Here is a 26,910-nt window from a genome sequence, read left to right as displayed (position 1 = left end):
AATCTGGCCGCAGAATTTCTCCAGCACATCAGGTTTTTGAGTAATTTGTGGTTAAATAGTCCAAAAATGGCTATTTCGGCAAATTTCATGAATTTATTATGAGAGAATCTAATTTTTTGAAATATTTCTGCCAATGGCATCGTATAGTATTAGTCTTCACCTTTCAAATTCATTTTCGATGGCTGTCGCAGGATTTTTTTTCGCTGAGATATACAAGTTATAAGACTGGTCATGCATAGTGGTCCAATAAGCCATTTTAAATCAACCGTGTTACCTCTCTATCTAATCACGAGTCAAAATTTGGGTAAAAATATCAGTTTTTGAACGTCGCCTGTCATTTTTTGAAATTAAAAATGGTACATCCAATATGGCGGACAGAATCATAATAAAAAGGTATAAAATTTAGAAAAATTTATCAAAATGTATAACAACTGTATTAGATATATTTTTACAGGACTTTTTTGGACAACCAAACCTGACATATGTAAGCCTTTTCAAATTTCAAGATGCTGGTGAATCTGCTATATTGATGCCTGATATGTAAATTTTCTTTAACGTAAATTTTCTTATAAATTCATAATTGTATATCTCAGCGAAAAAAAATCGTGCAGCGGTAATCGAAAATGAATTTGAAAGATAAAGATTAGTACTATACGATGCCATTGGCAGAAATATTTTTAAAAATTAGATTCTTCCATAATAAATTCATGAAATTTGTCACGATATTGTCATTTTTGGACTATTTAACTATAAATTACTCGGAAACCTGACGTGTTGGGGAAATTCTGTGGCCAGATTCGTTTTTCAGCGTCAAAAAATCTATCAGACCTACTCTGCTTTTTGTAACTGACCCTCACAGGCCTGTGTTATTATTTTCAAAATCAATTTCTAGGCATTCCTAAATATTAATTTTGAATTTTTTCAGGTAATGAAAAGAAGATTTAAAGCAAGATTACGAATATATATATATATATTTAAATCTGATTCTGATAAAATAAGCTTCTGATGAAAGCATTTTTTACTTAGATAATTGGAATCTTTAGATAACAAATTGATATTTATTTATTTTATTTTGTGCATTCAGCCCTTTTATAAAAAACTTTGAATAGTTTTTTATAAAACATTGCCTTTTTGTTTATGCAGATTAAATGCAAAACAATATTAATACTAACTTTTGATGAATTTAAATTGAATATAATTTAATTTGTCAATATATTAAAGGCTCTGTATCATTTTCCTAAAAAATTGAACAATTGCAAAGTTTCGTCTGTAAAATCTTGATTGAAAAGCTCTGCATTAGAATCACCTGTGTCTTAATTGCGACTGCCATTGAAAGTTGGAGGAGTTCTCCGCTTTGATAGATATTAATTTCCCGACAACGTCGCGCGCGTGCACGTCGATGGTACAGATAGTCATGATCTTTTGCCGATCGTTCTCATTCAGCTCGCCGCGTAGAATTGCAATGAGCGCGTTTAATTGACCGATCTGCTTCTTCTGGTAATCCTTGAGCGCATTTTCGAATCCCTCTTCGAGTCGCGCGAATGCCATATTCACCTCGTAAGTCCACCAGATTTGCGTCCCGCATAGGGCCGGCTGTGCCTCGTGGTCTAGAATCCAAGACTCGCGTTGCTTTTCATCGTACGAGGCGACAGCCTGGCTGATGTGATATCTCACGGTTCGTCTCATTGCATCCGTAACGCGATTCAGCCAGATCTCAACCTGCGAATCAGATGATTGTCTTGATTCTGAAGTTTAAATACGAGAAGGGATGTATACGAAGATACTTTCTTTCTCCAATGTTCTTATTAAATATATTTTAATATATTTAATATATTAATTTTAATATATTAAATATATTTTAATATATTTAATATATTAATTTTAATATATTAAATATATTTTAATATATTTAATATATTAATTTTAATATATTAAATATATTTTAATATATTTATATTTTAATCTATTTAAAAAAGGAAAATTAATCGCACACGATTAATCTTGTAATTCGAAGGAAAATAAAGTCCCGTGAACTCTTTGGTGTGTTTCGAGAAATTGTCGAGAAATAAGAATCTTAAATTAATGATGCTCAGCCGCGAGTCAATAGAAATGCTGTGTTTATGTATCATTTCACATTGCATGTCTTGCAGAATTAATTTTATACCTTTCCTGTGCAATCGCATGTCCCATGCATGGCCATTTCCTCGCCGTCCTTCGCTACCATTCCATTGGCATGCTTCGTCGGCTTTCCTCCTTCGAGTTTCCACTGCAGCTTCGCCAACGAATCGTACAATTTAGGCAAATGCTTGCAAACCATTTCGGGATTGTTTCCTGTCGCGATGAAGCGCGTGTGTAAGTAACGGTGAGACAAATTTTACACTATTATGATGAAAAGAGGGGATTTTACCATTGCTCAATATGTCTAATAGATCAGCGGACGAGATAAAATAGAATCGTGGATAGATTAGTTTCTTTGTCTCCAGATAATCGGACAATGCCTTTTCGCAAATGTTCAATTGTCTCTCCAATTCCTCCAAGCGATCTAGGAGTTTCGGTCTATTCATCGACTTCACTACATTCAAGTTGGTCAACATTTCCTTCAATAGATCCTTGATAGGAAACCCGAGGATATTGAATCAGTATTGTTTAATCGAAAAATCGTATAAATCACCGAAGTAAATAAATTATGCACTGTGGAGGATTGTTGCATATTTATATTATTAATTTTTAACTTTCTTTGCTACAAAATATTATGAATATTAAATTTATATAGCATATTTATTAATATCTTTTCAAATGTAATTTTTTTTCAAATGATCATTCATGTTTACGATATTTTGTTTTATTCCTTTTTAAAATTTTTAAAGAGAAGATTCGTCGATTTCGATGATTTAAAATCACCTTAAAATCTTTGTCTATCTTCTCAAAGCGTTTTGATTCTTCCGGTAATTGGCTTCTTATATCTTCCGAACCGATAAAAATGCTCTCCAGATGTATCCACGTTCGTTGGACTTGAAACCAAGCGTTGATCGTGGCGTCTGCATTGCTGAGCTTCTTTTGCCAGTCCATCACTTCGTCGAGGAAGTAAGCGACGTATTTGGAATCCAACATATTTTGCAGTTGCACCTGCGAAAAGCGATATTTTGTGTTTCTCGATCAAGGCTAAAGAGGAAGAAATGCCAATACATACCTGATTCTCTTCCAACATCTCAATCGTTTCTTCACTTATTTTTAAGACGTTGAGTTTTGTACGTTCGTGCGTCTCTTTACCGAATTCGAGAGTGTCCCACGTGTTGTGCAGCTCTTTGAGAACTTTCTCCATGCTCATTTCTTTAACTGCCTTGTCAACTATGTTCTTAACTTCCTCCTCGTATTTATGAAGTTCTAATTTTAGCAGATCTTCCAAGGTAGTTTTATCATCCATAGTGAATCTCACCTGTAGCATCAACAGAGCTGCTATATTTCAATCGATTAAATAGAATGATTGGTAATATAGAGAAATTAATTTATATTGTTTTGTACATTGAACTAGATTTTATCTCACATGGAATTATCTGTTCGATATAAATAAATTAATAAAAATAAATTAATAAATTAATAAATAAATTAATAAAAATTCATATAAAAAATATATAACAGTCATAAAAATATAACATTTATTACAATTTTGTCATATTTTTTATACGGTTCATTTTTCATGTCCAATCATTTTCTAGTAATAAGGCTCTCATTGAATGATATTATTTACTCACTCGTGTTTCAGCCATTAATTCTTGCCAATGTCTGTCCCTGATGGCAGGATTTTGCAATTCCGAAACTGCTCTTAGCGATGATATCATGTTCCTTACTTGTGCTTCTATGCGCGCGTACAAGTCCCAAGCTCGTGTCTCTTTATCTAGTTCTAAATTAACACGAAACATCTCATTTTTGGTATATTATATGATTCAAATGTGATGCAAATGCGACCGACAAGATGCGATTAAAATCAGGATTCTTGGAATTCTTTCTCTAGGAACACTTGATGTGATACTAGAGAATCACCAATAACACAGGTCTACAAAAAATGGGGTCATAATTGTTGTTGGGCAGCTGGGGATCATTTCCGAAGTAATTTTCTGCGTAGAATCCGAATCCGAGGTCAGAATTGGCCCATCACGTCAGAATTTTGAGATATTTGAGGTTATATACTCGAAAAATGGCTTTTTGGGCTACTTTTGAGGTTATGTACAGGACGCACAAAATTTTTTAGCTCTTTTCTTCTAATTGCATCATTTAGTACTACTCTTTCCCTTCAAAATGAGCTGTCGAATGGTCATCTACGATTTTTCCTTGCAAAGTTACGGCCATTTTAAGATGACATGATGAATTCTAAATCCTGCGCCGTTATAGCCCAACAACCTCATGAGCATTCACATTAAACCTGTAAACTTTGAACTATAAACCCGAAAACCTGGATTGAAAACTGTATATATGGGTTTGATGGAGAATCTGAAATCAGATTTTGAAAATTCAAGATGGCGGATCCAATATGGTGGACAAAAATTTTAATTTCGCTCAAATTTGAACTGAGAACTGAAAACATGGATTTTTGGGGTCGCTGATCTGGAATCTGATTTCAGATTCTCCATCAAACCCATATATACAGTTACATATATACAGTTTTCAGTCCAGGTTTTCGGGTTTATAGTTCAAAGTTTACAGGTTTAATGTGAATGCTCATGAGGTTGTTGGGCTATAACGGCGCAGGGTTTGAAATTCATCATGTCATCTTAAAATGGCCGTAACTTTGCAAGGAAAAATCGTAGATGACCATTCGACAACTCATTTTGAAGGGAAAGAGTAGTACTAAATGATGCAATTAGAAGAAAAGAACTAAAAAATTTTGTGCGTCCTGTACATAATCTCAAAAGTAGCCCAAAAAACCATTTTTCGAGTATATAACCTCAAATATCTCAAAATCCTGACGTGAAAGGCCAATTCTGACCTCGGATTCGGATTCTACGCAGAAAATTACTTCGGAAATGACCCCCAGCTGCCCAACAACAAAACCTTGTAGACCTGTGTAATCAATACAAAACTTACGTCTTAATTCTCGAATCATTTTTTTACATTCTTGATCCATTCCCTCGACATCTATTTTTTTCCAGACTGTTGTCTTCCACTCGTCTAAACTCGACGTAATGATATTGACATGATCCCAAAGATTCTTCAGAAGTCTCAATTCTCTCCTGGCGAGCTTGATTTGTTTAAATTCCATTACCTGCTGCTCAAATATATTCGCTTGATCGTGCAATGCCTTTAATTCCTCTTCGAACTTCACGATTTCTTCGTTTATCTTGTCTAGTTTCTCGTACACGTTCGTACAATCGAAACTAGGCGGTGAGATTAAAGATATGCGTGTCTAAATTTACTTAGAAATAGAAAAGGAAACTAGCTGTCTTACTTAAACACAACGTTCTCGCGGAATCGTGCCAGATACTGCTGTTGTCTGAAATCGTAATAATTGAGACGCTTCTTCAGCAGCTCAATTTGTCGCGCCATCAAAGGCTGTACGAGCTGCTTCACCTGCGCCGCCCATTTCTTAACCATCGTCCATTGCTCCGGCAATTCCGTCAGCCAGGTATACGTTTCCTCGCCGAATTTCACTTCATACTGCTTGAGAAGATCCATAGTCGCCTATGAACGCGAGCGGTTATGATAGAAAAGTATTCTTCTTCGAAGGATAATATTAATAAATAATTTTAAAGAAAGAAAATATTATTAAATAATAAATATTTAAATAATAATTTTAAAGAAAGAAAATATTAATAAATAATAAATATTAATAATTTTAAAGAAAGAAAATATTAATAAATAATTTTTATTTTCGTTTATTGTTGGATTTTTCATTTAACGTAAATTAAATATAAAATTATGAATTATGAATAAGATACAATCTAGATCTTTTTTTATATGATATTAGAAATCAAACGAGAGTTCATAATATTTCACTTTTTATTCCACCTTTATAGGCTCCCACATGTCATCAATTTGATATTGCCGATCTCGAACCTCTTTTAGATAATATATAGTGTTTAGCAAGTCTTCGTAATCATCCGGTGCGATTGGCTGTGTGAATTTCTTTAGAGCATTGGTCAAGAATTCGCTTAGGTTTCTAAGCCTGCGATGTATACATTATCCGAACATGAAATTTAATATTCTCATGCAATATCAATTATATAATTTTACAGAAAAAGAGAAAGAGAGAGAAGGAAATTTAAAAAGCAGTTTTCTTTTCCAAATAGAAAAAATGATATATAGACAATACACATACTTGCTGTTGACGTCGTCGACGAGATATGTCTTGAATAAATTAGTCCATTTGCAGATTGTGTTGAGTAGAGCTTGCTTGAAGGACCTCACATCTAACCGTAACCAACGTAAGAAAATCTTTTCGTTCTCGAATTTATCACATTTTTTGTAAAGTTGCATAAAGTAGTCGATCTCTCTTTTAAAATCGTCCAGTCCTGGTTTTCTCTCTTTTAGATGCTCCGACAAATTTTCTGGCCCCTGCGCTACCATTTCCTTTTCTTCGTTCGTGAGAGCACGGCCGAAACGTAAAAACAGATTCAAGTATTGCTGCTTGTCGTCCAGCCATAGCCAGGAAAATGGCTCGAAGATCTGTAGTTTGAAAAATAGTTAGAAGAAATTTTCATGAGCAAATTATTAATTTCATGTTTAATGCTTTCTCAAACAAGTGCTTATTATTCGAAAGCTTGCTTATCAATAAATATGCTTGTCTTTTATATTATTTTTATAACTAAAAATAGTAAAAGATTATATGCTATTGAGATAATGCTATCGCAAAAAATGACGAATAAAATATGTCTACGAATCAAATTTGAGATCGAAAATAAGATAAAGACAGAGTTACTTGGAGATCTTACGATAATATATTCCTGTGCTTGCACCAAGCCCAGTTTGATCCGGTTACACGTCTCCTCGAGCATGAAAACGATATTTTCTTCTTCCGCTAAATCGATCTTAACATGTAATATCGCGATTAGTAATGGAAGAGTTATATTATGATATCTCATATACGCAGTAAGCTGAAAAATTGTACTAATCATACAGTAGATCGTGATTTTTTCTCAATTTTTTAAAAATAAAAATATATTATATAATATAATGTATTATATCACATCAATTTTCACTCTGATATTAAATATTTATACTAGTTTTGTATTATACATATAAGTACATTCATTTGAATTTTTCGCTCAAAATAGATGCATTTGGCGAACAGGATAATAATATTTCTTATTAAAAATTAATTTTTCATTTATTTTTTATTATGAGAATAAAACATATATATAGCAAAATTATCAGGTATCATATTTGCATAGTTTTAAAAGTAGTTTCAAGTATTTAGATATATCGAGAAAATAAAATGTATTTAAAATTATTATGTCTGAAACAAACAATTCTCGTCAAAACACTTTCTTTTTTATATAAGTCATTATTCTTTTATCATTTAATAACTGTTTTTTTTTTGCATAAATAACAAAAAAAATAGTTGTTTCAGATAGTATGGTGATATGCTGTGAATATTATGCGCCTGTTACCGAGCACCCTGTATACAACGACGTACTCCGTAGTGCTCCCGTTCCATTGCGATGTCGGGATCTACGCGCGGCATCAAAGTTCCCATTCTCATAACGTCAAGCAACAGGCCCTCGTAAAACGCGTAGAAGCCTTTGGGATCATCCGGATCTACCGCAGGACGAAAGACAATGTAAGGCACCTCGAGCGACAATTGAATCTCGAAGAGGGGCGACACGTTGCTCTCCGGATCAGTTTCGTCGAGCAGGTAACATATACTGCAAATATAAACTTGAATCGTTAATCTTCAATTTTTATTTTTTAATAATTGCTAATTTCATAAGTCTAATAAGTCTAATAATTAATAGAGAAAGAGAGAATCTCGATTAAATGCCATTGAAATGATCGATACTGGTGATTTTACTGTTGTTAAAGTGAAATAATTTAATTACACAACAGATGCGAATAGAGAGAGATATTTTGATATTATTAATAATTAATTAACTTTAGAAGATGACATTTTATACAAAGAATGACAGTTCAATACCTGGTAGAAGCGGCTTGAATCAGAGCTTTCGACATCAGATCGTCAACATAAGTGAGATATGGCTTCCATTTAATCATGCACTGAGTGATTTCTTCTTCCGTTTGCAATATTTCGGTCATTAGTTCGGCTCTTTGATTTTCCACATCATCGACTATGGTCGTTCTTTCCTTTTCTTCAATTCTACAATATATATAAAAAAATATTTTATAACTAATACAATTTTTATATTTTATTTATAGGGATATATGACGAAAAAAATGTGTGTTCTAATGTTAAGAAAAAGCTGATGTACACCTCAATTTGCTTGGTAGAATTCGCAAATCTTCTGTGTCTTCTTCTGTTCCTACTTCGAATTCTATATCTCGCTTCCCGATATCTATTCGAGTATGTCATAATTTTATTTTTCAAATATTTTGAAAAGTTGATTTAAAGATTTTGAATAAAATAGCATAAATAGCTGATATAAAAAATTAGCACTGATGTGTGATATGTGATATATAACGAATTTATTTTAAAAAATAGACTCGAAGAAAATATTTTGCAAGCTTTTCGAAAGCTTGTTTCGTTTCGCAACAATCCAGCTTTAAAGATAACTACAAATTATAAATATGATAAATACGAATTACCTCTGTCCAGATCGAACTCGTCTCTTTCGTACCAAATATCTGGTAACAAGTTAAAGAAGAGTTTGTAATTTTTGTCCAAGACTCGATTTAATTCCTCGACGGCGAGCTTGATCTGATCGTATCGCCTTTGAAAATTCTCATCGCGTTCGCCCAAGGCGAGCAAATTCTCGCTTTTAAAATCCTTACGCTCTAATATCGGCGATAGCGCCCACGAGTAAATCATTCGCAACAATGCGTTGACGTTTGCTTGCGCGCGAAAAATCCGCGAATGTAATTTTCGCATCGGACCCATCAAATTTTCGATATACTCCGGCACTTCTGTACTTTTACAACATAATGTTACGTTTTTATAATATATAAAATGGTCTATGTGATTCATAATAATTTTCACCTGGAGAATCCCAATTATATTTTTCTTGACCAATGCGAATTAATTCGTCTATTCTCTCGACCTCGTGTTTTACCAACTCAAATTCCACAGGCAAACTATAATTCCTTATCCAATTGTACCTGCCATAATTGTATCCAATTATATTTGAACGAATCAAAATGTTTGAATCATCTTGAGTGTCCGAGCGAAGTATTTACACAGTAAAAAATTGTGCGTACATAAAATTTTCTTGTGTTACCACATTTTGATTAGTACTTTAATGTAAAATTAACATACGACTTATATGTTATTATTTTTATAACGTTTTCATGTGTTACATTTATGTCAACTTCGTAACTTAACACTTTGTATATGTCTCTTAGAAATGGAATATTATTTTGAGTATTTTTAACATAATCATTTTAAACAATCAACATGTCTCAAAGTCAGTTTAACATTCTAAGAAAAGTTAAAGTAAATCTTCAAATAATCTTGAACTTTGACATACAAAATAATCAAATTTACTAAAATCAAATGTTTCCATTACAAATAATTTAAGTTAAAATAATTACTATTACATGTTAATATCCTACAACAATTCTTACGAGTTTCTGTTATTTTTTTTTTTCATGTAATTTTTAAGTAATTTGTATGTTATTTTTACATAACACTTAAAGTCACAATAACAAAAATAAATGTAAAGTATTGTGTCAATTATTTAACACTTTTAGTTTGTCAATAAGTAACATACGACGAATGAATTATTTTAACTTAAAATTTAGAGTGGACTTTCTGGGCCATGTGAAAAATATTATAATTAACATTTTATTTTTTACTGTGTACTTACCATTGTATGAACAGACTTAGATTATATGTGCTCTCGAAGAAATACTGCGTTCTGTAGTAAAGCCGAATCGCTTCCTCGGGCAAATCTGTCCTCTGCATGATGATCATATAACGAGTTTCGCGCAGGAGAGCCGTCAGCTCGGTATCGAGGTTCAGATCAAGTAATTTGTCTTCGCGAATCCTTAATAAGTTCTTCGACAAGTGAACGTTGCTTATATTGACTATCTTCTTGGCCCAGTCCGTGAATATTTGATGCTCCATCGCGTCCATGAGCGACTTGCGGGAATACGATGATGCTTTTATTAACGCAATTCCCATCGCGAAAATCATATGAGTATCGTATGATATAAGGTATTATAAATTTATATGATACAAAGTATTATGAAGTATTATAATATTATCGTAAAATATTAGAAATTTCTTCTTTAAGGAGTTATAAAGGGACCCAGTGAATCGAAAAAAAAAAAAAAAAACATTTTTAAGACTTAAGGAAATATTACCTGCAGTTGCTCGTACTTCGGTTTGGTTTCGCGCTCGATTCTCAGATTTATCAGAGGATGATCGACAGATTTTGCGCATTGCATCGGACAATCTATTCGTTGCCGCAATTGCGTCAATGTGCACAACGCGCCAGCCACGCGTGGAAAATACTGCTCGGTCTCGATCCATTCGGTCTCATCGTAGTCTTTGAACGTGCTGTCGAATATTATCTGGAAAGGAACAGAGATTTTCGTTCAAGACCCTCAAACATTGCAGTTATGTTATATCTTATATATTAATCTGTATATTAATTATTAGTATCAACATGATATAATATCCCACTGCGCGCACTTTAATGTCATTGAAGTGATTGTGAATCCTTTGAAGCAATCTCTCATAATTGTGCCATAATTGGGCCATGATAATCGGTCGATTGGCCATCGAACCTATGATCCATATCATTTTAAATATAGTTTCCGTATTGTGACACTCCGAAAGCGCCTGATCGAATATGTTGGCCAGCTGTCGATCAAACTCTTCGACCTGCAAACGAGATAAAAAAATAAATAAATACAACACAATGAAAATAAAATACAAATGTTTATGTTACAGCACTAATTATGGATAGTGTATTGAATCTTATGCCGTTATCATCTCACCTTAGCTAGAAAAAAAGTGACGCTATCGATGAATCGTGTTTCTTCCGGTACTAAAATATCGTATTGCAACTCGGCGAATTCATTGTAAAGTTTGATAAACTTTTCGTGAATATCGTATACTTTCGAGCACAATGTTTTCCCCTTCAACCCGGAAAATTCCATTTTTTCTAGCTTGAAATATTCCTGGGCCGTCTCGAACAACATCTGACGCGCGAATAATTAATTATCTTCTTTGAATTTATGCACAACTTATCCTGTATTTCTAACAATGAGACTAGCTTTTTTTCGTAATGGTAAATAATGTATTTTTTATATTTTAAAAAACTTTTTATATACAGGGTGTCAGGGCAATCTCTTCCCAAAAAAGCTCTTGTAGCTTATCTCGAGAGCTTTTCAAAACACTATAATAAAGTATTTTTTCATCGAGTATTTTTCGAGTTATGAGGCTTGAAATAATCTCTTAATTTTACATAAACCATAATAATATCTAGTAAAATATTCATTTTTCGATTATCTTACCTTAATACTTTTATGTACAAAATAATGAGAGGAATCAATTGGTGTAAAGAAAATACATAATTGTTTCGAAGAAAAAATATGTAATTTGCAATTAACAATTACATATTTTTTTTCGAAACAATTATGTGTTTTCTTTACACCAATTGATTCCTCTCATTATTTTCTACATAAAAGTATTAAGGTAAGATAATCCAAAGATGAATATTTTACTAGATATTTTATGGTTTATGTAAAAATTAAGAAATTATTTCAAGCCTCATAACTCGAAAAGTACTCGATGAAAAAATACTTTATTATAGTGTTTTGAAAAGCTCTCGAGGTAAGCTACAAGAGCTTTTTTGGGAAGAGATTGCCCTGACATCCTGTATAAATATATATTCTTTCTTAGGAAGCGATTCATAAAATTAGATTCAGAATAATCTATTTTATCTTGAAAGGAAAAGGCACAATATTTCTTATAAAATTTTCGAGGTGCGAAATAACTTATCTATGTACAGAAAAAAATAAGTGTCAAATCAAAACTTATATACTTAAACTAACGCGTTCATTGTTTCGTATATACGCAACAATTTATAATCTTCTGAGAAGAATTTAATAATTTTAAATGTCAACAATATTATAGTCTTATTTTAATATTGTAATTGTCACCTCAAGAATATATAATTATTTAATTCTACTTTAAGAAAATTGTAATCTTTGATTTAAAAATGTTATTTTCTACCTAACATTGTTACTTTTCCATTCAAGAAAATTAAATCTTAAATCATAAGAATATATTTTTCTTAATTGAACCAACATAAAATGGCTTCATTCAAGTAAGCAATTATTCAAGCAATTATATTTTTCTTTAATTAACGCAATATAATCTCATGTCAAGATTTCCATGTTAAAACTAAATGTATTTTCAAAACAAGAATGTCCTTTTTTTCTGTGTGCGTGCTCAATCGGATTTTGAGAAATAAATCACGGACCTTTATTTCTGCTAGACGTTTCTGAAAATTCATTATTCTTCCGAGTACTAATTCCTCGTCAAAATTCCACGGGATCGACTCGGTTGGATGCTTGAAGTAATTATCCACCTTACTTCGAAACATTTCGAATATTTCTGTGTAATAGGTCAGAATGTTTGTCACGTGTTCTAAACGTTTCAGACTATCCTCGACGTCGCCCACGAACAAGGTACTCTGATCTAAATATTTGGCAGCCTGCGAAACTGCGTGATTAGCGATGCAATATATACATTGTACGTTTTTAAAGAAAAAAAGAAGATAAACATTTAATTTACTCATTAGCGTCTTAATTGAATGCATGCTCTCTAAAAGTGAATCAGTGTATTATCACTGATTTACAGTGCTGTACTTATAACTGCTTGTAATCAGTGACTATTTACTGTTTTTCAGTGATAATACACTGATTCACTCAAAAAGTGATTCACTCAGAAAGTAGTATGTATACTAAATCAGTGATAATACACTGATTCATTTTTAGAGAGTGTGTCTGATTGAAGTTTGTTTATATCTGTCTAACTAATTCTCATTGAGAGGCATAAAAGAGAAGGGGAACAGAGGGAAGGGAATTTATAAGACTATTAGTCACATTTTCTAATGCGTTTCTGATGATCTTTTCAAGTGTTTCTTTCGTAAATAGGATATTGAATTCAACAAGCGAAAAGATTAGTGAAAAGATTAGTGAAGAATTAACTTCTAGGGAGAGAGAGGAAGGATAGCATGGATTAAATAAATTTAAATAAATCATAACACAATGAAAAATTTTCAATATTCTTTATAAAAAGTAACATATTAATACTTTCTTGAAAATTAAATTAAATTTCTTTTATTAATTAACTTTTTAATATATAAGATTTAAATTTTTGTTTGAATGTTTCAATTTTGAAATAACTATTTTCTTTTTATACCTCGCTTATCAGCAGATTGGATATTTCGGACAGCAATGTGATTATCCGCGTGGAAGTGCAATAATATTTCGAGTTTGACCACATCAGGCACACGCAATGCAATAACGGTTTCAATCTTGGCTGTATATCTTTGAATTCGGTATTTTCTATGTCTTCGAAATAAGGTTCCAACGCTTTCAAATAAGAACACACGTCACGCGCCTCGATCACCGCTAAACATACGAATAAAAATATTTTCTGAATTTTAGTGTGATATTTTTTTAAACGTAGAATTAAATTTGGAAGTTTATCCGAAAATCCTTTAATCGACAAATTTTGCTTTTCTTTTTCATGATTCGCTGAAATGATAATCAAGAAATAAAATATCTATTCCTTTAATTTTATTCATTAAATTAATACTCATTGGCAGTAATTGTTCGATTAACGCAAAATCTAACCAATGATAACATCTTTTAACAGAGTTTTAAAACACTGTGAATAGGGACTCTTGGTTAATTCCAAGATAGATGCCATCTTCTTTACTCGAGGATCTCTCATCTGGTTATAGATAGATTCAACATTTTCAAGCCGTTGACGCCAGAACTCGATCTCTAAAAAAAGTACATGATTAATAACTAAAATCTTAATTCTCGATTTTATTAAAAATCAAGTGAGTCGCAAAAAATCGAAAAATATACACACTTCTTTTTTTCAAAATTGCATAAATATTATTCGAATTATATATTATAAATAAATAACGCGAAAAAAAAGAATTGTATCCTTTTAGTTAGTGATATTATAACAATATATTGATGTATAATTTGCATCGAATCTCACAAATAAAATATCCCGTCGACCTTAAAAAAAAAAAAAAAACTTTTATTGAACACATGCAGAATTTTTCTAAAAGTCTTTAGAGAGAGATCTAAAGATTTAAATACTGTTGTCCAAGTATACCATCGCTTGGTAGCGGCTGTTTATCGTTGAGAAAGGCACGTGTGCTTTCCTCGTTGAGTACATCATTAATTTGCGAACACCATTTTGTCACGATAGTCTCTATATTGCTTTTCAAACGAAGATCGACTTCGACACCACCGCTCTGCTGCACTTTCCATTCCTCCTCGAATACCTGCTCGACGCCCATCGGCATCGGCAGTAACGTTTGTCCTATCATCTTACCTTTGACCTGAAAGAAGACATTTTTCTTTTTTTCGTAAAGTATTCTGGAACGAAAGAGTTTATGAAGACATTTTTATTCCACTTAAAATATTTTTATTGCACTTAAGAATTTCATATTTACTGCCTGGATATCACTAAGTTTTTGAAGACGAGAGCATTATTTATATTAAAAAAGAAAGAAGAGGACATTGAAGGACGCGTGACAATGTCTGTCACATGGACAAATATTATGTCTCGTGGATGAAGGGCTAAAAATGTGTACCTGGCATATTATGTTGCGGAAATCGTAGACGTGTTTCTTCACATCCTCGCCGATGACACGCGGCCAGCCCTTGTGATTCTTCGGATTCGACAATATCGGCACGTAAGCCTAGGCAGAATATTCGCACAAGTCGAATTTTGGGTCAGCCTCTTTTTTACAGATGCAAACGATACATAATAATCGAAGCATTCGTTACCTCCTCGAACAAAACGGACAATTCGTCGATGGGTTTCGGTGCCATGTCACCGGGTATAATAACATCCCTGTAATTTTCCCGCGTGATCTTGGCGGGACTCCTCTTTATAAAGTAAGACGCTTTTACCCGGCTTGTGGTTGGTATCTCGAGAAATGGTACCAATACGCCGGCCGGACTTAGTTGCACTATCAGAATCATCTCCGACGGCGTGTCAAAGAATTTCATGATCATCTCCTGACATGTTTTCGTATTTAAGATATAAATAAAACAAGCATCTATGCCGAGCAATTTATTAATGTAACAATTATTAATTTCTTTTGTGTAAAAATGCAAAGTTTTAACATTGGATGGAAGGAAGCTTTTTGAAAATCGTTCGCACAAGAATATTGCAGTTTTTCCCATTTTTTTAATAAACTAAAAATTTATTTATATTTTACAGCAATATATAATTTAAAATTTAAAGGACGATTCACACACACATACACGCATAATTTTTTCATATAGTCTATTAATCATGCTATATTATTTTGCCACAAGAGTGTTGCTAATATTAGGTTAATAGATTATTAGACTAATAGATTATTTTTTAATATATTGCAATCTTGAAAATTATTAGAGAATTACAGGATATATATTGTTCTAACGCATCTCAAATAGTGGCGTATATAAATTTGCATTTAATTGACGCAAGCGATGAAGGGTTAAGATTGAAAAAGGGAAAAATATATGTATACATTACACCTTGTATTCCTCGTTTGTTAACATCTTTATCCATTTTTCGAGTTTAATTTTTCTCGATAACGCTAGATATTTAAAAATATATTCGAGACGCTCGTCATCTTCCTTTTTCTCCTCTTCCTTCTTGTCAGTCATGTTTAAATTTACGGGAAAAATTCCTTGCTGTCGATCGTTATTCAATTGAACGATCTGAACGTTGTCTCAATTTGTTTTCGCAGAAAGGTTTTCAAAGTAAAACTACGATCTACATCAATATTCACGATATCTTATTGAGGCACATACACACATAGACATGTTCTCGAATGAAATTACAAATATATAAAAGTATAAATTAATGATAAATTCTTGAACGTCGCCAGTAGATAAAATAAATGAAAGTAATTTAATCGACCACACCGGCAATATTTATTGATGAAAAATTCACAACGTTTCGACCATGGGTTTTGGTCCTTAATTTCACTTGATAAGGACCAAAACCCATGGTCGAAACGTTGTGAATTTTTCATCAATAAATATTGCCGGTGTGGTCGATTAAATTACTTTCATTTAAAAGTATAAAATTCGTTAAAGTCACAAAAATAAGGCAAGAGATAGAAATTGAAGAATGTAATCAATGTCCCATTATACATTCTTTCACGCAATAGTTTCAGACTAGATTCTCGTAACGACACCATGAACGATATTTAAGTATCTAAATCGCGCCGTCGATTTGAAAGTCACATAAACTGGGGAAGTAAAATTCCTTGAAACTCTCGAGTTTGTCGTGTCGTGATTCATCTACCGTTTGTCCCACATTTCCGGCCAGACTTTTCTTTCGATCCACTCCAAATAGGAATATACCGCTGTGTAAACCCCTGGTATGGATCCACCGCAAGTTTGCCCGAACGCCGTGATTCCCACGATAGTCTGACTGGGTCCAGCGAGCATCAACAAAGGCCCACCGCTATCCCCTTGACAAGCGTCCGATCTCCTCGTAACATTGGTGTCCAATACGCATAGCATATTATCGTCCAAGCCGCGGGGCAATTTGCTGAAACCGTTGAACAACTTGCCGCACGACTCTCTATCTACAAGACTAAAGAAAAATCCTATGATGAGATATTTATATAAAAAAAGAGATAAGATTATATACATTTTTCATCAGATGCCGAAATTTACCGAGTAATTTTGACATGACACTCAAATCGAATTTTACTTTCTTCATCTATAAATAAAATAGCTTGAAATCGAGTACCAACTTCTTTGTAAAAGGATTCTCATAAGCATGCACTCGGGAAAAAGGCCTTTTTTAAAAATTTCTGCTAAAAAAAATTATTGTCGCATTTTTTTATTTCCCCGCACCTGAGACTCGGTGTCTTCATCAACTTGATACTGCCGTCGTCGGCGAAACTGGTAGCGCCCCAACCGATCACGATGAACGATACGTTCGACGGCATAGTCATAGTGGCGAGAGATTTCGTTTGGATGCAGATCGGCCTCACGGTACTCGCCATTCGTACGGGCGTTCTTAGTTTCAGGATGGCCACGTCATTGTAATTCGTGCTGCGCTTGTAACGCGGATGCGTTATCACGTCGACTATGGGAATTCGTTGCGCATCGTCGCCCACGTTCTTTAGATCCTCGCTGCCGACCCTCACCTGGGGAGCAAAAGAGATTCGCTCTTTAAATCTCGCATCATAAAGAACTACAGAAAGGTCTTTCCGAATCTGCCTGTGCCAAACAAGCATCAATCTTTGTTAAAAACTGCGATATATCATAAAGAAGTCGTATTTATATTATAATAGATGCAGGTTTCGTAAACAAGAGTGTCCTTTTGTGTTTCGTAAACACGTCTCTTATAAGAATTAAATAAGGATTCTACTAATCTTTTTCATTTCTTTTTCAGGAGGAATTTTTAGAATGGACGCGATGGCGGCTGGTTTGATGGTTAATTCTTGATCTTGAACTTGGAACTCGCCTCTGGTTGTTGCTTACCTCTATCGGCACTTTCTCCTGCACGTTGTTCACGCAGTGAGCGGCCGTAAGAACATATTGCGACGAGATCAACGTGCCACCGCAATTGTACTTGATCGCGTCCGAATTCTCATCGTCTGCGTCGTCGTCCTCGTATCCCAGAGCGACCATGTACGGGAATTCCCCGCGCTCGGCTTGCATACCGCTGAAGATGTGAAACTCCACCTCGTCTTCCCTATTCACGGCCTTGCCAACGGTCCCGATCTCGTTCTCGTATTGTCGACACGCTGAAAATTGGCGAATTAAACATAGTCTTCGTGCGAAAGAATGATCGATTCTGCTCGGTTCTATAAAACCGTAGTCATGAGCCGTGACGATTGTTACGTCAGCCTCTTCACCTCAAGGTCATTTATTATTTAAACGAATTCTCGGAAGCGATTTACACACGCGCTCGCGTTAATAGCACACGTTAAAGTGACGATACACGCGATAAGCATTAATAAAACAGCCGAGGTTTACACGGGCACAGTGTATATGTGTTAAACGATCATATATATCAAGCAGAGAGAGAGAGAGAGAGAGAAAGAGATTTGAAAATAGTATAGTATGCTATTGCTTTTTAATAATGAAAAATGTCAATGTTTGTTAAAGTTTGGGGACAATCCCGTCGCATAAAGTTCCGTTTTTTTTTTCAGATGAAAAAAAGAGAGAAATATATATAAGAGTCGCTATAGGAAATTATGGCAACGAGTCCTGAGAAACCTGTTCTTCAATAAAGATAGAATGTTAATCGTTGGTGAACTCGTAGGAATGTATATAATCATCAGATTTGTCTTCCTTTCAATCGTCTCGCTCATCTCATTATCGCTACAAGCTAGACGCACATCTCCCAACAAAATAACAGTATGATAATAATCTGTAAAATTAGATGATACCTGCCTACGCAGCAAAAGCATTTCTTATTGTCCAATTTTCTACTAAATGTTATTCTAAATGTAATTCTCTTTAACGCGTCATCATGATAATGAGCAAGTTAACCCAGGTAGCGGAATGACGTCAAATGACGTCTTAATAATGTCTTAAAAATGTCACAGTACGTCATTAAAAACGTCATAGTATGTCTTTAGACGTCACCTTGCTACGTGGAAATTCACGAGATTTAAAAATAATCAATTATACATCCTCCTCTTATACTTCCTCTAAACCACATACTTTGATAAATTCATTTCTGCAGCTAATTACGCAAGAATTAATTAATTATTTTCTTTTTTATCAACTTCTATACCTTCCAAGTAAGTTCAAGTAAGAACCTATTATCAATTCTGTATTCAATTTTCAGATGGCTCTATTTTGTTATTCGTAAGATAATAAAAGCATTTTATCTATATTTCCAGGCGAGACAAAACGATGAAATCATACCTATCTCCGCCGGCCGAAGCCCTATCTTGTCCGTGATGTTGACCTGGCAGCAGACGATCTCCGTAAAGTCCTGGAAGCCGCAACGCTCCATCGAGTCTGAGCTCCTTTTACCCTCTATCACTTCTCGTAACTTGGATGGACATTCGTGTATTTTCTTGCACACGCCCGTCTTGCCGTTCTGCAGCTTGCAGTGACTGCCTTCTACGTAAATCAGAACCAGATTCGATATATATTGCACACAAACGCGCTTCGCGAAGATAGGGGAAGAACACGAGAGGGAAAACCCGGATCATTGAAACTAATCAACAGATCGCCCGCATTTTTCCTCGCGCGTAATGAGTCTGACCTATAAAGTACTGTTTTCCTCGTAAGATTATAATACGCAATTATGTATCATTTTTTTAGATATCGAGTAATTCTCGCGGTATGCTCAAGTTAAGGTATCTCCCCGATTATATAGAAGTATTCCATTTGTCCTTTCTTATTTCATGATATTTAGTATGAAATCTATTCAAATATTTTTTTTAATCTAATTCAATTAATCATTTTTTTAAATCTAATCCAATTAATTTTTTTATATCTAATTCAATTAATCTAATAAATATTCAGATTATGTACAATCGATTTTTTTCGGGGGAAAATGTATTTTTATATTAAACAAAAATCTAGAGAAAATGAAAAAAATTAAAACCTACAACGTTAGAGAAATATAGTTTTATCTTTAATATTGTACTCTTTGAATTAAGCAATTTTCGTATTATAATGGCTCTTTCATGAGATAGAAGTATGTGCAATCATGTAATCAATCGAAGGAATTATCAATCAATAATATTGTGTTGGATAATTATGCGGATGCGGACGCGCGCAATTTTTTTCTCGATCTCTTGCTTGAATTCTTTATTGCGTTGCGTGACATTGGTGGAGGCCGGTGCTATATTCGGCGTCCGGGGAAGAACAACCGATGCGTTAGCTGCGTTAATGTCACGACACCGCAACGTCTAGTTGCTAAGAACCAAGAAATATTCCGCGAAATTTCAACAATTGCGCGAACTGCGATCATAGATTCTTTACAATCAATTATATTCTATGATGAATTCGTGGTCGAGTTCTCTTCAACGAAAATATTGAAACATCGAATAATAATATTTTTCAATTAGAAGAGAATTATGTGGATAAAAAATGATTTTTTGTAACTGTAAGTTACAGGGAATCAAATGCAATCGCGTACTTGAATTTCAGAGAAACTTTAATTTTTTTAATTGCGATTTAATTACAAAAATGTACATGTTGAAAATTGGAAAATTAGATAACGATCTCTTTATTATCCTGGCTAAAGAAAAAGGTGAGTCATAGAATCCGTCATCAGAATTAAATGAGTAACAATAATTAGAAAAAGCTTTTCTCAACGCTTATTAAATGAGTAAATTCGAATTATATTCTAGTAAATGAAAAAAAACAAAAAAAACAAAAGGAAATGCATGCAATAAATGAATGTAAACGTATTAATGTCCATTTGTGTATAGATTTCGATTTTATGTATGTCTATATTACTATCGAGAAATATGTGTTGTTATCGAATAACACGATAAAAATGAGTCATTATTTCTATGATATAACGGAAAACAAGTTGCAAAATAAAGAAATGCGTATATTATCTATGATAAAGCTTTATCCTGAACTTCTGTGTTTTATGACGTTTATCTACTCATAACTGGAACTGCTGTATAAAATTGCGGCTACAGCATTTTGCGAGAGAGAGAGATTCGTCTTAATTTATTAAAATTATCCATTATATATTCATCGCAAAAGTGAAATTAGCGCGAATATCATTGACTTATTAACTTTTTAGAGTGTATGAGTTCTTTTTACGATATTTTATTCGTAATGACACAGAAATTAACTTGTGTTAAAATTGTATGAAAATTTACGCAATAGTTTCGACTTGTTTTGAAAAGTTTTTTGTTTTTAATATTCCAAATAAAAATTCCTCTTTCCGATGCCGCACAATTTTTTTTATATCAAATTAGTATATCGAATATTTATGTTGATTCAGTATTATTCAATGTAATGTTGATTTGTCGTACCATAAAGTTCCTGTTTTTCCATTGGCAAGCCGTGCGTAAGAAACTTGAACAAGAGAACAATGAAAATTAAGGAAGACAAGTTGAAGTCCATCTTGACCAGTTGATGATTTACCATACGTTGCACTTGAAAAAAGAAAAATATATTAATCTTAAAAAAAGAGAGAAAGAGAAATTAATATCAAACTTAAAAATTTAATTTTTGAAAATATTTTATGCTTTATCATTATAAACTATAAAGTAGAAAATTCAAGTTATATACTGTTCTCATTTATATGTGTATGCATTAAAAAAATCATGAATTTACAAAAATATATAATTTATAAATTAGAGCATGAACAATATTTAAATAAGGAAAGAAGATTATTTAAAAAATGGTCAACTATAATTATAAGAGATTCAATTTTGAAAAATTGTAATTAGATGCTTATATTGTTTATCTGTTATATTGTTTACCTGTGAAAAATTGTAATTAGATGCTTATATTGTTTATCTGTTATATTGTTTACCTGTTAATTAGCTTGTAATAACACTTATAAACTCTTTCAACTTGCACCTCGAATGTGAACGATTTTTTAAATGAATTATTTATGTTCAAAGAAAAGCATGCGATGATTTTTCTCTTGAGAGTTCGATGCGATATCAGAAGAAAGAAGCACTCGTGCTCCAACTTGCGACTCGAGGCTCGACTAAACTCGACTGACGCCACGCGAAGTAAATGTCCAGTATATAGTCGCCACAGAAGCGGTAGAAATGGGTAGACACGCTCTGACGCCCGCACGCGGCAATTTTGATCACTGTCATAAATTGTGAATGTATCGTACGTCACCTAATTTCTCGATAATTTCATTTTTATACGTTGTATATACGACGTATGTTACATGCGAAGCACGCGAAACGATCGTGCATCACGCGTGATGCACTCTTCGAAGCATTTTTGAAACATTAGGATTAAAGTATTTCATGGAAAATTGACATTTTTTTAAATTACCTCATGCTATTAAAATTGTATTTCTCGAGTGTCAGTCTAAAATTGTATTTCTTGTACATATTATAGAAAAAAATATTTTTTATATTTGTTATTCAAATTAAATAAATCAAAGTCGTAAAAATTCAATTATACATCAATTAAAACAAGAATTCGGAAAAAAATATTATAACGCGAAATAAATAAGACTACTTGTAAACAAATTGAAACTTCCCAGATAGCAAGCACACGTCATTTTGACGTTCCAAACTGATCATTTTTGGTCATATGTCGTCAAAATGACTGATTTGTTACACGACTTTATATCGACATCTTGATATAACATTATTTTGACGTCATATTTCAGTCATGAACTGATGATTATATTATTATTAATGTGATTAGTTAGTACATCGATCCCATAAAAAAAATCTTACAATTTTTTATATAACATGACTTTCGCGATCAGACTTTAACAATTTTTCTTTCAACGCATGCGTTTATCTGTGCACGATTCATATTGCTTAACTACTCAACTGTTCATTAAATTAATGCACAGTGAAAATATTAGCTGTAGGTATCAATCGAGTGTAATTAAAATGCCAAAAAGTATACACATTTTTTTTTATAATACAGTTGATTGGTAAAATATATTTTTATAAAACGGAGGACGAAAGACATTATTTGTTAAAATTTTATATGATATTAGATGTGTTTTTTTTTATTTACGTTTAAATAAAATAATAATAACAAATATAAAATTTGTGACCTATTTTCTTACTATATTTACGTTTTCAAATAAAGCAGTTTAATCGATCCGAGATTTTTCTGAAGAATAGACTGGCTGTAATTGTTCAATGATGTTCTCGAATCGGTTAATCTACTTTATTCGACAACGCTATTAAATACATTATTATGCTAAGAAAAAGACGTTAAAATATGATACATTTTATGACGTCAAAATGCGGTATACGTCATGACGTCAAGAATCTGTGACATTAGACCGTCACTTTCTTTTACGTCATAAAAACCTCAACTCGTGATGTCAAGAATAATCAGTGAATGACTAATTTGAACGTCAAAATGACAATGACGTGTGCTTGCTACCTGGGTTGTTGACTAGCATGTTGATTTGTATGGTTTTTTTATTATTTTTTTATTCTGTTTATCCTAATTCAGATTGATATAAAAACAAAACTTGCATCACATCTGCAAATTACATTAGATTCTGTATATGATATTCTTGAATTATATTAATCTTTTTGTTGATAACATTTACACTTTCTTATCAGAAATGTATACGTTTATAATATTATCAAGAGTTGAAAGATTTAATTTAATTTTTCCCATTGGAAAAATTTTATTATAATTGTGAGTCAGGCTCATTTTAATTATATATCATATATATAAAATATACTATTTATTTTTACATAAAATAATGCAGATTAAAACATTATTCCAAGAAGATATTCAATATATATGTCACAATCACCTAAATGCTAATAATCCTCTTCTAGTATGCATTTTTCCACTAATTCCCGTAAGTTTGGATTTTCCATTGCAGCTGCTATACGTTCCTTGTCATTTATTTGTTTATTAACTGTAATTTAATATGTATAATATTAAAGCCAAGCATATATGTTTCTGTTGGAACGATATATAAATACAAGTACATATATATTACTTTCTTGTTCAGTAGAATGTGCACCCTCTTTGATATAGATATCTAATTTAAACGATGCTATTAAATAACGTTCCAATTTGATACGAATGCATAATCCTATGAGAGTTGCCAACGAGCAGTGAGGTACTGTAGGATTAAATTCCACACGAATTACAGAGACTCCTCCAGGTGTGCTGTGGCAAATGGTTATGCAATCTTCATAGACAACGTCCAGTTGCTCCAAGGTTTGCGGTTTCTCCGGATCCTTAATTGTCTTTAATAAATCTGGAAAACGGAAAGAACAGAATTGTTAAACAACAGAAAATCCTCGCAGCTGCTTATAATTTCAGCAATATACTTTTTTCCAGAAATACTTTTCGAGCTATATTCAATTGTTTCAATAAAATGTAAAAAAAAAAAAAAACAAGTCATTTGCAATGTCGCACCATCTTTCTGACATCGGACAATATACTCCGAAAGGTCGAATGATACAACACGCAAATAGAGCGCAACAACTTGCCGTAAACGGATTCTTTTAACTCGGTATCTGTCTTTAATGTCAGATCGCTCTGATTCTTCGCTGTCAAGAGATCCTCTGCCGTTCCCATGATTTTCTCCGGTAATATACCATCCTTTATCTTACCGCCGATTGATAGCTTTCGAAAAAAGGACAGCATGTTAAAGATAATAACAAGAAAAGCACGACATGATTCGTGAATTGAGCAATAATAAACACACATACATATGTATGTAAAGTAGAAATCGGACTTCATCCGATGCAGGGTTGCCAGATCATTTTCCCACTAATCCGAATTCCAAGATTGAAGCTTGTAAATCAAATTCCCCATATATCCTAACAATTTATGCAGGTCTGTTCGCGTTGTTTGCACTTTCTGCGCAATTTTATTTTATTTTATTTTTTGCTATAAAATTCGCTATAAAAGAAATCACAAGACTGTTTAGATGAAGGAAATAATAAAAATCGTTTCGTGATTGACTGTCCGCATGATCCGTTTACGCGAATTCCGCTCCATGGAAACGTACCCTTAATTTCTTTCCACAAAGATTCTCTATTTATTTATATATGAAACTTAAAAATAATCTTGAAAAAATGAAATTTAAAAATAATCTTGAGAAAATCTCGAACTCAACTTGAGTCCGCTGAATGCGGCCAATAAATAGTTATTTTATTATATTTATTTATTATAATTATTATATAGTACTTATTACATAGTTATTATATAGTATTTATTGTAGTTATTTACTTATTATAATTATTTTCTATATCATATACAAAAGTTAAATATAGATATCTTTTTAATCACTTTCAAATTGCATTGTAAAAGCATAATATGTATATGTACGATATGTTTATTAACTGAATTTTAAAAAATTAAAAAATATTTTAAATATTTAGAAGAGATTCTTCACAATAACAGAGGTAAAGTAAATTTAACTCTATTCTTACAAGTGTAGAAGATTATAACTATCATATTAGTATCACATGCAAAGTGTTAAATTTTTGTCTCTGGCTTTACTAGTAGACAAATATATTTCATGCCACAAAGAGTCTGCTAATTTATCACTAGTTTCTTGATTTTCATGACAAAAGTGATGAATATAATCATAATTATTTGAGACATCTGTTATCAAGAATTAAGGATTATATCATCTATAAATATGCTCGATCATTGTTTATATTTTTAAAATAAAAAAAGATTGCAGAAAAGATATTAAATATACTTTGAAATATATGTTGCGCATAATAATATGCATGTATGCATATATGTATCAATCACATTTAATAAGTTATTAATCACAAATATTGAAAAAGGATACAGCCTTTTACACTATGTTTTGTAGCTTCATAATCCCATTGAATCCTTGTTAAATCTTTGTATAATTTTAATTTTTTTCTGTAAAATAAAATAAATCATGACAAAAAAACAAAAGTATGTCAATATGGAATCATAATATATACCTTCCCAGTTCTAACATTTGCTGATCTTGTAAGTTTGGTTTATAAGATTTTAAGTTGTCTCGTTTTTCCTCTAACTGTTTAATCTCTTGTAAAAATTCTTTTCTTTCCACTTCTAGTTTTTCCTATTTAAAAAAAGCATTTAGCAATGATAGAATATCCAAAAAAATTAAATGGAAAAATATAAATGTAATGTTAGTATATTTGTATTAATAAATAAAAATAAATATATAATTATACTTACTAAATAGATATTATGTTTGCACAATTCATTATTTTTATGCTCCAAATTTTGAGTTGCTGTATATTGCTTTTCTTTCATAACAGCCAATTTTGATGTTAGTTCTTTAATCTTAGATTCATGTTCTGTAAAAATATAAATATTGTATAATTATATATAACTTTGGAGAATATATATAATTTCCAAGAGAATCTTTATATAATGTTACATATTGTGTAGTAAAAAAAGAAATTTAAAAAAAATAGATATACAAAGTATTTATTACATAGAATTTACAAATAAGTTATAGGACATGTAATGTATTACAGATTCATATTTTGAAGCTTGTTATGCAAATCATACATCTTAAGTGAGCTCAAAAGCTTCAAAATAATATACAGTAATTTTTATACTTTTAGTAATAGATAATTTCTCTTATCAACTTTGTACTTATTTCCCTCAATTAAATCACCCTGCATATTCAAGAATAACAAAGTTTACCACTAAATCGTTGTTGGTCTTGATTTTTTTTATTTTTGTCTACAATTTCTGTCTGTAACAAATTTTTAAGCACTAACGTGTCTGTTTTTATATGCATTGCTTTTAGCTGTATTATTTTTTCCATTTTTTTAACTCGTCAAAACCAGAGAAAAATTTGAAAGCGACCACCAGCCTTAACGGACACATTTCCTGTAGGGATCCTCAAGTGAGGAATGAGCATTGAATAAAGAA

General features: G+C 32.3%; 4 protein-coding genes and 1 long non-coding RNA gene across 6 annotated transcripts in view; 1 reads left to right on the top strand and 4 right to left on the bottom strand.

Moving 5' to 3' along the window:
- The window catches only part of LOC145960972 (dynein beta chain, ciliary), a 37,932-nt gene extending 21,897 nt beyond the window's left edge, over window positions 1–16,035 (bottom strand). The window contains exons 1-27 of the mRNA XM_083080732.1: window positions 15,901–16,035; window positions 15,160–15,393; window positions 14,964–15,071; window positions 14,480–14,708; window positions 13,981–14,133; window positions 13,544–13,755; window positions 12,600–12,833; window positions 11,110–11,313; window positions 10,802–10,993; window positions 10,471–10,680; window positions 9,972–10,246; window positions 9,146–9,264; window positions 8,755–9,072; window positions 8,423–8,504; window positions 8,129–8,308; window positions 7,631–7,859; window positions 6,927–7,022; window positions 6,314–6,660; window positions 6,004–6,160; window positions 5,444–5,676; window positions 5,083–5,372; window positions 3,753–3,901; window positions 3,191–3,436; window positions 2,902–3,126; window positions 2,408–2,609; window positions 2,165–2,331; window positions 1,307–1,719 (exon numbers count right to left, since the gene is read on the bottom strand). Coding sequence (XP_082936858.1) covers window positions 1,307–1,719; window positions 2,165–2,331; window positions 2,408–2,609; window positions 2,902–3,126; window positions 3,191–3,436; window positions 3,753–3,901; window positions 5,083–5,372; window positions 5,444–5,676; window positions 6,004–6,160; window positions 6,314–6,660; window positions 6,927–7,022; window positions 7,631–7,859; window positions 8,129–8,308; window positions 8,423–8,504; window positions 8,755–9,072; window positions 9,146–9,264; window positions 9,972–10,246; window positions 10,471–10,680; window positions 10,802–10,993; window positions 11,110–11,313; window positions 12,600–12,833; window positions 13,544–13,755; window positions 13,981–14,133; window positions 14,480–14,708; window positions 14,964–15,071; window positions 15,160–15,393; window positions 15,901–16,032 — 5,636 coding nt within the window. The 5' untranslated portion in view covers window positions 16,033–16,035. The remainder of the gene's footprint in view (window positions 1–1,306; window positions 1,720–2,164; window positions 2,332–2,407; window positions 2,610–2,901; window positions 3,127–3,190; window positions 3,437–3,752; window positions 3,902–5,082; window positions 5,373–5,443; window positions 5,677–6,003; window positions 6,161–6,313; window positions 6,661–6,926; window positions 7,023–7,630; window positions 7,860–8,128; window positions 8,309–8,422; window positions 8,505–8,754; window positions 9,073–9,145; window positions 9,265–9,971; window positions 10,247–10,470; window positions 10,681–10,801; window positions 10,994–11,109; window positions 11,314–12,599; window positions 12,834–13,543; window positions 13,756–13,980; window positions 14,134–14,479; window positions 14,709–14,963; window positions 15,072–15,159; window positions 15,394–15,900) is intronic.
- LOC145960975 (uncharacterized) overlaps window positions 1–22,957 on the top strand; it is a 48,076-nt gene extending 25,119 nt beyond the window's left edge. The window contains exons 3-5 of one of the 2 annotated variants that reach the window (XR_014435503.1): window positions 7,556–7,849; window positions 17,783–18,753; window positions 19,245–22,941. This is a non-coding gene — a long non-coding RNA (uncharacterized LOC145960975). Of the gene's footprint in view, window positions 1–7,555; window positions 7,850–17,782 lie in introns of both variants that reach the window. The other variant, XR_014435502.1, reaches the window with a different exon arrangement.
- On the bottom strand, window positions 16,143–22,123 carry LOC145960961 (serine protease snk). Its single transcript, XM_083080715.1, has 6 exons — window positions 21,860–22,123; window positions 21,354–21,476; window positions 19,270–19,470; window positions 17,872–18,137; window positions 17,239–17,534; window positions 16,143–16,972 (listed from the first exon to the last, which is right to left on the bottom strand). The coding sequence occupies exons 2-6, from the start codon at window positions 21,466–21,468 to the stop codon at window positions 16,675–16,677; spliced, it is 1,176 nt and encodes a 391-aa protein (XP_082936841.1). The 5' UTR covers window positions 21,469–21,476; window positions 21,860–22,123; the 3' UTR covers window positions 16,143–16,674.
- A 765-nt stretch (window positions 22,958–23,722) lies between the features above and the next one.
- On the bottom strand, window positions 23,723–24,753 carry Galla-1 (cytosolic iron-sulfur assembly component galla-1). The gene is made up of 3 exons (XM_083080725.1): window positions 24,501–24,753; window positions 24,002–24,265; window positions 23,723–23,917 (listed from the first exon to the last, which is right to left on the bottom strand). The coding sequence occupies exons 1-3, from the start codon at window positions 24,751–24,753 to the stop codon at window positions 23,817–23,819; spliced, it is 618 nt and encodes a 205-aa protein (XP_082936851.1). The 3' UTR covers window positions 23,723–23,816.
- A 669-nt stretch (window positions 24,754–25,422) lies between these two features.
- On the bottom strand, window positions 25,423–26,902 carry LOC145960967 (uncharacterized). Its single transcript, XM_083080727.1, has 5 exons — window positions 26,680–26,902; window positions 26,203–26,324; window positions 25,962–26,083; window positions 25,820–25,896; window positions 25,423–25,623 (listed from the first exon to the last, which is right to left on the bottom strand). The coding sequence occupies exons 1-5, from the start codon at window positions 26,801–26,803 to the stop codon at window positions 25,481–25,483; spliced, it is 588 nt and encodes a 195-aa protein (XP_082936853.1). The 5' UTR covers window positions 26,804–26,902; the 3' UTR covers window positions 25,423–25,480.
- Window positions 26,903–26,910: the final 8 nt, after the last annotated feature.

The sequence above is a fragment of the Camponotus vicinus genome, unplaced genomic scaffold (genome assembly GCF_025532165.1).
Source record: "Camponotus vicinus isolate PSW18456_S1 unplaced genomic scaffold, iyCamVici1.0 SCAF_10, whole genome shotgun sequence".
Classification (NCBI taxonomy): Eukaryota; Metazoa; Arthropoda; class Insecta; order Hymenoptera; family Formicidae; genus Camponotus; species Camponotus vicinus.
The sequence above is the reverse complement of the archived record's forward strand: the minus strand, read 5'-3'. Positions and strand labels throughout refer to the sequence as shown.

Bases quoted from the DNA above. Each gene is read 5' to 3' on its own strand.
- LOC145960961 (XM_083080715.1), bottom strand. From the start codon at position 21,468: ATGGTAAATCATCAACTGGTCAAGATGGACTTCAACTTGTCTTCCTTA. The intron at 17,535-17,871 runs GTAAGCAACAAC...TTTGCTCCCCAG, and splicing joins AGGAGAAAGTGCCGATAGAG to GTGAGGGTCGGCAGCGAGGA. The intron at 16,973-17,238 runs GTGCGGGGAAAT...ATTTTTCTTTAG, and splicing joins ATGAAGACACCGAGTCTCAG to TCTTGTAGATAGAGAGTCGT.
- Galla-1 (XM_083080725.1), bottom strand. From the start codon at position 24,753: ATGAAGTCCGATTTCTACTTTACATACATATGTATGTGTGTTTATTAT. The intron at 24,266-24,500 runs GCAAGTTGTTGC...TCCGTTTTCCAG, and splicing joins GTTAAAAGAATCCGTTTACG to ATTTATTAAAGACAATTAAG. The intron at 23,918-24,001 runs GTAATATATATG...ATTAAATTACAG, and splicing joins ACATTCTACTGAACAAGAAA to TTAATAAACAAATAAATGAC.
- LOC145960967 (XM_083080727.1), bottom strand. From the start codon at position 26,803: ATGGAAAAAATAATACAGCTAAAAGCAATGCATATAAAAACAGACACG. The intron at 26,084-26,202 runs GTAAGTATAATT...TTTTTTAAATAG, and splicing joins GCAAACATAATATCTATTTA to GAAAAACTAGAAGTGGAAAG. The intron at 25,897-25,961 runs GTATATATTATG...TTTATTTTACAG, and splicing joins CAAATGTTAGAACTGGGAAG to AAAAAAATTAAAATTATACA.